This window comes from Hemibagrus wyckioides, linkage group LG24 (assembly GCF_019097595.1).
Source record: "Hemibagrus wyckioides isolate EC202008001 linkage group LG24, SWU_Hwy_1.0, whole genome shotgun sequence".
NCBI classification, from domain to species: Eukaryota; Metazoa; Chordata; class Actinopteri; order Siluriformes; family Bagridae; genus Hemibagrus; species Hemibagrus wyckioides.
This window is the reverse complement of record NC_080733.1, coordinates 5,340,292-5,348,414: the sequence shown is the minus strand read 5'-3', so window position 1 is coordinate 5,348,414 and position 8,123 is coordinate 5,340,292. Positions and strand designations below refer to the sequence as shown.

Genomic DNA, 8,123 nt, shown 5'->3' with positions numbered 1-8,123 from the left:
CACCAGATGTCCTTCCTTTGACCAATTTTTGTTGGTGCTAATCACTATATACCAGGAAAAAAAAACCATAAGACCTGCTGTTATGGAGGTGTTTTAACCCAGTCATCACAATTTGGACCTTGTCAAAGTCCCTCAGATTCTTACTCTTGTCCATTTTTCCTTCTTCCAACGTGTCAACTTCAAGAACTGACTTGTTTTTTTCACTGATTAATAGATGCCAATGTAACGAGGTAATCGGTGTTATTCACGGCTCCTCTTAGTGGTTTTAATGTTATGGTTGATCTGTGTTTATAAAAAAATGTTGTTAAGGACATATTCCTTGATCACATACCCAAATCAAGCCACTTCTCCTGCAGGTACTAATTTGACAAGCTTCATTCTCATGATCTCTTTAAGACAGACACATTAGTCACAAAATGTCTTATTAATCCCGAACACAAATGATCAAAAACAATGAGCTTTCTCATATCCCTTTTTATCTACTGACAAGTGTCTGAACCTTTAAAGTCATTCAATTTTATTGCTTTCAACTTGACATTTTGTTATTCGACAGGAATACTGGTTTGTTAGCAGTAAAAAACATCAACCTGTTGCTATTCAAATCCAGGTTGCATGCATGGCTCAACTGATAGATAATCGATACCCTTATCATAATGAGGAAGATAAAATCATGAGAGAATCCTGTTTTGTTTTATATGGGCTCTACATTTGCAATCAATCCTTGACTGGTGTTTTGTTTTTTTTCAACAAAATGCTCAATGAAGGCTTGTTTTAATGTTATCTGGGTGAAGTAAATGCATGAATCAGTTGTGTATAGGGTAAAAATGTAATCTTTTGTAATTGTACAATGACTCTATGATTGAAGACATAAGATTATTTCTTCACAATCTGAATTACATCCTCATGTTCCATAATGTGCGTCAGTCCCACTCGCTGCGGGCTGTACTTCGTGCTCGTTCCCTGCGGAGCAGAAAAACAGACAAGTCTGCAAACTGTTCAGCACAAGCAGTCAGGAGCATTTGACTTCTGAAGGTCTGCAAACTTACCCAGACAAGTGCGTACTTGAACTGGCTGGCTAATGTTCTGTGGATTCTGTGGCACTGGAAAGAAGGAGAGAACAGACCATGTTAAATGCTGCTTCTGTTTTTTAAGAAAACTACAGCACAAGGATTTCTCTCTAAGCAGGAGTCAGGTTTACAGTATACAGTATTTCTTAGACTAAATTCTTTCTGTTGATGTTGTCCATTTTACTATGAACACCGGTCGACTCATGCGTTTATCTAATCAGCCAATCAGCAGCTGAATAATGCATAAAAGTATGCAGATAAAGGTCAAGAGTTTCAGTTATTGTTCAGGTCAATCATCAGAATGAAAAAAGTCTGATTTCTGTGACTTTAACTGTGGTATGGAGTTTGGTACCAGACAGGCTGGTTTCAGTATTTCAGATATCTTTTGTGATTTTCTCACAAAAAAACATCTCTAGATTTTACACAGAATGATGCAAAAAACAAAAATCATCCGGTGAGCAGCAGTTCTGAAGGGGAAACAGCTTGGAACGTGAGATGTTTTGGGCTGAGAGTAAGCCTACAATAACTCAAATAGCTAGTTATTTCAAAGTCCTGATATATTTGGTAATATTTTATATTTTGTTATATTTTTTGTACCCTAATTTGGGTATTTTAGTATTTCTGTTATATTCCTTCCTATTTTATCTATTACCTGTGTTTGTGGATACTGCTGGAGACTGTGAATTTCCCTTTGGGATGAATAAAGTCAGTCAGTCAGTCAGTCAGTCAGTCAGTCAGTCAGTCGGTAAGTCAGTCAGTCAGTGTCTGTCTGTCTGTCTGTCTGTCAGGGTTCCACCTCACCCAAGCCATTAACAGGAATCTGATTTATAACCATTCTAAAAACTGAAGCGCTTGCTTTTTACACATACAGATAACATAGTCTATATCTATCTCTGCTGCATAGTTTTATCTTTTATTATGTTTGTGTGTGTATATATGCGTGTGTTTTATTTTATTTTACATCATTTTTGTATCTGTCTGGCATTCACTGTGGACAGCAAAGAAAGAATTTCATTGTACAGGGAAACTTGTTTCCTCACTGTGCATATGATAAATGCTTTGAATCTTGAATCTGCATGATATTATACATTGTGCTGCTGCCACATGATTGGCTGAATAACTATGTAAATGTGCAGGGGTACTGGTGTTCCTATTAAAGTGGCAGATGAGTCTATATATACACATTTAAAATTTACATTCACATTTCCGTCATTTTGCCAGATGCAGTTATCCAGAGCGACTTACATTTTTATCTTCATTTATATAATTGAGCAATTGAGGGTTAAGGGCCTTGCTCAGGGGCCCAGCAGTTGCGGTTTAGTGGACTTGGGATTCAAACTCACAACCTTCTGATCAGTAGTCCACCTTAACCACTGAGCTACCACATTCCCCTTAAATAACAAAACTACCATACCACATGTTCTACTGATGCGCCTCTTCTCATGATGATCGGGTCACCAAAATCGGGCCGTTCTATTCGACGAGAAAGAAAAAAGGAAGGGGGAAAAAACACAGTAGATCATTTGTGGACATTTCGTTGGGTGTCAGACGTCTACCATTACACCTTTTGAGATAGGAACGTTCAATATCGAGCCGTAACACTCACTTTTGAATAGGTATTTCGAATTAAGGGCATGGAATAAACATGAGAGTACTCAATTATTCATTTTAATGGGATATAATACAATTTAATACTAATTCAATTCACCAGTAGTTCAGTATTTTAGCTCCATACACAATTATAATCAAAACAATCAAGTACTATATAACTTCATGTCACTTTTCACACATCTGTATGATATAATTACTGCTATTTTTATGTAATGTTAAAGATGATTCTATCAATGAACAAGTGAACCGTTTAAAAAAAAAATAAAACAAATCACCTCCTCTCTTCTTGGTGTAGAGACAGATCAGAGACAGGTATTCCCAAAGCTGCTCCAGGAGGTAGTCTAGATTCAGTTTCATGCCACAGCTGATCACCACACTGTTGGGCTGACGGGCGAGACGGTCTACTTCTTCTATAGAAATCTGGTCCACTTTGTTGTACACCTAAAAAATGTCCCGCAGAAAGTCAGGCAATCCATTTTCTGGAGCTATTTTTCATATACATTCACGTAATGGAACAGTTACAAGGTAATCTGACTGATACTCACATATAAACAAGGCATGTAAACTCGGTTGCCCACAATGACATCAATAAATTCGTCTGATGTACAGTCTTCCCTAAACAAAACCTCAGCATTGAAGATTTCTAAAGAAAATCAGGTTAAGGGAATATCCTTTTTATAAACATAAGTATCATGAGAATTCCAGCTGAAACAAAGCCTATGAAGGATACTATACTCATGAAGAATGAGCTGCACAAGCTTCTCAGAGCAATGTGTGAGAGGAACCGTAGAATTGAAGGACAGGCCACCACCTTTCTTGGGCTAGAAAGAGGAGAAAAAGTTCCTTTGAACTAAAACTCTGCATACAACACACTAAATGATCATGCCAACGAACAGAAATCAGAAAGAAGAGGCACCTTAAAGTAAATATTGGGTTTGGATCGGTTGAGACGGATCCCAACAGATTCGAGCTCTTTTTCCAGAAGTTCCCTAAAAGAAAGAAAACAGAAGTGTTCACAAACACACAGAGGATGACCTGATTTTGATTCTGAATCCATCAGACAAAACACTTACCTTTGCACATCACCTTTGGTTGCATCCAGCATCATGATAACCACATCAGCAGTTCTGGCTACAGCTATCACCTGTCTGCCTCTACCCTTTCCTTTGAACACACAGGTTGTGTATTTAGAACGGAGGAAAAGAGGAATTTAACAAGCATACACACACACATAAACATCATATACCTTGAGCTGCTCCTTCAATGATTCCAGGCAAATCCAGCAGCTGAATGTTGGCACCTTTATACTGGGGAAAGATGTGATGAAATGTTAAAAGGAATTCATATTTTCAATTCACATTAAAAATACGGTTAATAAATTGGAAGGAAGGAAATATAAATATCTACCTCAATAACACCAGGGATGCAGGTCAGTGTGGTGAACTCGTATGAAGCTGCTTCACTTTCTGTTGCGGTCATTAAGCTCAGAAAGGTAGACTGTTTATTAAAAGTTAAAAAATAAATGAATGAATAAATGAATAACTGAATAAACAAAGTCAGTTTGTAAGAGACAACATATCAAGCTGTGTTCAGGTTACAGGATTAAATTGTTCTGCAAATTATACCATCATTACCTTGCCAACTGATGGAAATCCAATAAGAGCAACCCTGGCATCACCCGATTTCATAACATCAAAGCCTTCACCTTTGGCTCCGGCTGATTTGGAAGGTTCCAGAAGCTGGGCTCTGTACTTGGCGAGCTTGGCTTTTAGCAAACCAAGATGGTACTCGGTCGCTGCAAATATGTGGAAGACAGATTAGAAGCAGGTGATGAGGGAGATTAGAAAGGTTAATATCAACACCCAGCATAAATGTACAGTCCCTGACTCCATTTGTGTTGCACATTTAAACCATGCTTGTTCTGGTCCTGCTGTATTTCATAAGCACACTGATCAGGCATAACATTATGACCACATGCCTAATATTGTGTTGGTCCCACTTTTGCTGCCAAAACAGCCCTGACCTGACACTAGATCACTGAAGGTCTGCTGTGGCACCAAGATGTTAGCGGCAGATCCTTTAAGTCCTCTAAGTTGCGAGGTGAGGCCTCCACGGGAAGTAGGTCCATGGGCCCCACCTAAAGAACTTACAGGACCTAAAGGATAGAATTGATAGATACTGACCACTGCAGTCCGGGAACACCACACAAGAGCTGCAGCTTTGGAGATCCAGTAGTCAAGCCATCACAATATGACTCTTCATCAAACTCGCTCAAATCCCTACGTTTCACCATTTTTCCTGCTTCTAACAGATCAACTTTGAGGACAAAAATGTTCACTTGCTGCCTAATATATCCCACCCACTAACAGGTGCCATGATGAGGAGATAACCAGTGTCAGTCACTTCACCTGGTCATAATGTTATGCCTGATCAGTGTTCATTTTGATTCTTCCTGCTGTTTTATAGTATGAACATACAGATCAATCATCTACAAATGTTTAAAGGTGATACGAAGATGCTGGTGTTCACTTAGCTCGTTAAAAGGCTTATATTTCTTTGCCAAAAGATACTAGACATGATTAGAAAACTGTCAGTCAAACCAGACAAACTAAGAAAACCCTCAAAATAGTAAATACTGCTCTTGGCTCCAAGTTAAAATTAAGCCAGTATCAGCCAGTACCCCCTAACCCTTTGACAGTTTAGCTTCTCTCCTCTCTTTAACTCTCAGACAATAACTCCGTCTATGTAATGTCATCACATCAGTCACTCTCACAGACCACGCTGATATCCTCATCCAGATGTATGTCTACAGTAGCTAATGCAGCTGTCTAACCTTTGTTTTTCTGAGTTCGAGCGATTTCTCGCTCAATCTCGGCTATCTTCTCCAGAATACCCATCGTCCCACAGGTACGAGGCCTTCAGAATCAGGCAACCTGTGGAAATAATAATGACATGAAGCCTGTTATTAGTTACACAGCCAGAAGCTTCTCTCTCTCTCTCTCTCTCTCTCTCTCTCTCTCTCTCTCTGGCTAACTAGCAAAACTAGCACGTAGGGTTTTTCTCTTTTTTTCAGTAACCTTAGCAACCTAGCAACCAAACAACAGACACATGAACAAACATACGAAACAGAAAGGTGTCGTTTGTCCCGCATACAAACACTCACGCACAAGAAATGTTGTAAAAATAACAGTTTTGAACTAATCGAAGTCTGCAGCATGACCAGGCGATGACGTCATCGCCGCCCGAAAGAAAGACTGTGGTGCTGCGAACAACATCGTCCGGCTCGAAACGGCTATGGGGGAATCTGTAGTTCCAGGTTGTACAAACGCTACCAGAATTCAAATGGGGTTTTATACGCACACGCGGATTTAAAGGAATCGGTCGGCTAAAATATTTTACCGACATTTGAGGGCGTGTTTTAAATAGATAAACATGCGATTTAGTTGTTGTCTTTTGAAAGATTACTAAAGGAAGTCATGCCCAATCCCATGATGCATGTCTGTGTGTGTACAAGAAACATGGCAGCGCCGTCATACTCTATGTAACCTGCGAGTAACTCTAACATGGAGGGCTTCCCATACCCTGGAGCTGGGAATTTATCTGAGGAAAGTTCAGGAAAGGAGCAGGGAGCCAGCGGAGGGACGAAAGGAAAACCTTGCAGAGCGTGCATGGACTTTAAATCATGGATGAAGTCTCAGAAGAAACAGTCTTCTTCAGCCACAACACAGGTGAGCAAATGTCACCTCAACTGTCCACCTTGACATGAGTTTATAACAATCTACTATAACCTACTAATGATCTAAGACCTCATGGTTATTGCAGACTAGTAACACCAACCACTTCTCAAGCACAGGTTCAGTAATGTGATCAGGGGAAGGTATACAGGATTATGTTTCTGAACTGTTTGACACAACAACCTGGAATCTGTAGACTGACCATTGTCTAGATAATACTCGCCACTAGCATCTTCTGATAAAACACTTTTTTTCTCTGACCAGGAGAGAGGGTTAGCTGAGGAGAATGAGAAACCTGTGGAGTGTCCCCTGGACAGAGAGGAACTAGGGAGGAGCTCTTGGTCATTTCTCCACACTATGGCAGCGTATTATCCTGATACACCCACCAAAACACAGCAAGAAGAGATGACACAGTTCATCAACCTGTTTTCAAAATTCTTCCCATGTGAAGAATGTGCTGAGGACCTAAGATCCAGGTGAGTATCGTTATAATGTGTATAGGTGTTTCTCAATCATTTAATATGTGGCTCACGTGGAAGCACTGCAGAAATTTAAATGCTGTAGAAACACTGATTGTAGTATTATAAATAAGATTATATTAATACAGTAATAGTGAACCCAATGTGAACATCCAGTTAGTTAACCATATTAAGTGTTGCATTAAGTGATTGCTTTTCCTGAGCACATAATATTTTTTAAATCTCTTGTCAGATTGAAAACGAACCAGCCAGACACCAGCAGCCGTCACCGTCTCTCACAATGGCTTTGTCTTCTCCATAATGGCATCAATGTCCGGTTAGGAAAGCCAGAGTTCGACTGTAGCAAAGTGGACGAGAGGTGGAGAGATGGCTGGAAAGACGGCTCATGTGATTGACCAGCCCAAACCAAATCAATTCACAGAGGAAAACAAAACAGACATATAGCTGCGCTTGACTTTGCTGCCTTTGTTCATAATAGACACATGTGGCTTACTCTGTGTAGCGGGTCAAGTAAAAAGCATTTATATTTATGATGAAGAATGTCCTGCTCTTTCATCTAATAGATGATCATTCATATTTTTCTTAATGTACCATGTCTTTTTCTAATTCAGAGCCTGCTGGTTAGTTAAGGTGTTCATTGCAGATTAAAATGAGTAATGATGCTAATAAACCTAATCATGCTATTACTACAGCTTGTCCAAGGGAACAATTTGCAATATTGTGAATACACTGTGAAGCACTTGGAACAAAATGTTATAAACACCAGCTGCAATTGATCATGTAAAGAAACAAAGTTATGATCACGGGGCATATGAGATTCCTTCCTTACACCGATCAGCCATAACATTATGACCACCTGTTTAATTTTGTGTTGTTCCCCCTTTTGCTGCCAGAACAGCCCTGATCTGTCAAGGCATGGACTCCACTAGATCCCTGGAGGTGTGCTGTGGTATCAGGCACCAAGATGTTGGCAGCAGATCCTTTAAGTCCTGTAAGTTGCGAGGTAGGACCTCCATGGGTCCCACCTCACAAGTTACATCGGACTTGTTTGCCCAGCACATCCCACATGCTCAATTGGATTGAGATCTGGGGAATTTGGAGGCCAAGTCAACACCTCAAACTCGTTGTTGTGCTCATCAAACCATTCCTGAACCATTTTTGCTTTGTGGCACGGCGCATTATCCTGCTGAAAGAGGCCACAGATGTCCACATGGATGGCAGGACTGAAGGTT

At 40.0% G+C, this 8,123-nt stretch overlaps 2 protein-coding genes across 4 annotated transcripts; one reads left to right on the top strand and one right to left on the bottom strand.

The window, feature by feature from the left end:
* Positions 1-494: 494 nt before the first annotated feature.
* Positions 495-5,977, bottom strand: drg2 (developmentally regulated GTP binding protein 2). Of its 3 annotated transcripts, none has more exons than XM_058377560.1 (13): positions 5,842-5,977; positions 5,512-5,611; positions 4,313-4,473; positions 4,086-4,175; positions 3,925-3,985; positions 3,752-3,842; positions 3,595-3,667; positions 3,409-3,499; positions 3,224-3,321; positions 2,954-3,119; positions 2,482-2,540; positions 1,047-1,100; positions 495-960 (listed from the first exon to the last, which is right to left on the bottom strand). In XM_058377560.1, exons 2-13 carry the CDS (start codon positions 5,573-5,575, stop codon positions 874-876), a joined length of 1,095 nt encoding a protein of 364 aa, XP_058233543.1. In that variant the 5' UTR covers positions 5,576-5,611; positions 5,842-5,977; the 3' UTR covers positions 495-873. The 3 variants fall into 3 exon arrangements, with proteins under 3 accessions (XP_058233543.1, XP_058233542.1, XP_058233544.1); XM_058377559.1 differs by having other exon boundaries at positions 5,846-5,968; XM_058377561.1 differs by having other exon boundaries at positions 5,801-5,900.
* Positions 5,978-6,051: 74 nt separating this feature from the next.
* Positions 6,052-7,577, top strand: gfer (growth factor, augmenter of liver regeneration (ERV1 homolog, S. cerevisiae)). The gene is made up of 3 exons (XM_058377565.1): positions 6,052-6,406; positions 6,677-6,888; positions 7,124-7,577. Exons 1-3 carry the CDS (start codon positions 6,242-6,244, stop codon positions 7,284-7,286), a joined length of 540 nt encoding a protein of 179 aa, XP_058233548.1. The 5' UTR covers positions 6,052-6,241; the 3' UTR covers positions 7,287-7,577.
* Positions 7,578-8,123: the final 546 nt, after the last annotated feature.

What these genes read in the sequence shown, in the direction of transcription:
- gfer (XM_058377565.1), top strand. Translation starts at nt 6,242, where the DNA reads ATGGAGGGCTTCCCATACCCTGGAGCTGGGAATTTATCTGAGGAAAGT. An exon ending in CTTCTTCAGCCACAACACAG is followed by an intron (nt 6,407 to 6,676) that starts GTGAGCAAATGT and finishes TTCTCTGACCAG; the next exon opens with GAGAGAGGGTTAGCTGAGGA. An exon ending in GCTGAGGACCTAAGATCCAG is followed by an intron (nt 6,889 to 7,123) that starts GTGAGTATCGTT and finishes ATCTCTTGTCAG; the next exon opens with ATTGAAAACGAACCAGCCAG.
- drg2 (XM_058377560.1), bottom strand. Translation starts at nt 5,575, where the DNA reads ATGGGTATTCTGGAGAAGATAGCCGAGATTGAGCGAGAAATCGCTCGA. An exon ending in TTTACATGCCTTGTTTATAT is followed by an intron (nt 3,120 to 3,223) that starts GTGAGTATCAGT and finishes GACATTTTTTAG; the next exon opens with GTGTACAACAAAGTGGACCA. An exon ending in GCGCATCAGTAGAACATGTG is followed by an intron (nt 1,101 to 2,481) that starts GTATGGTAGTTT and finishes CCTTCTTTCCAG; the next exon opens with TGCCACAGAATCCACAGAAC.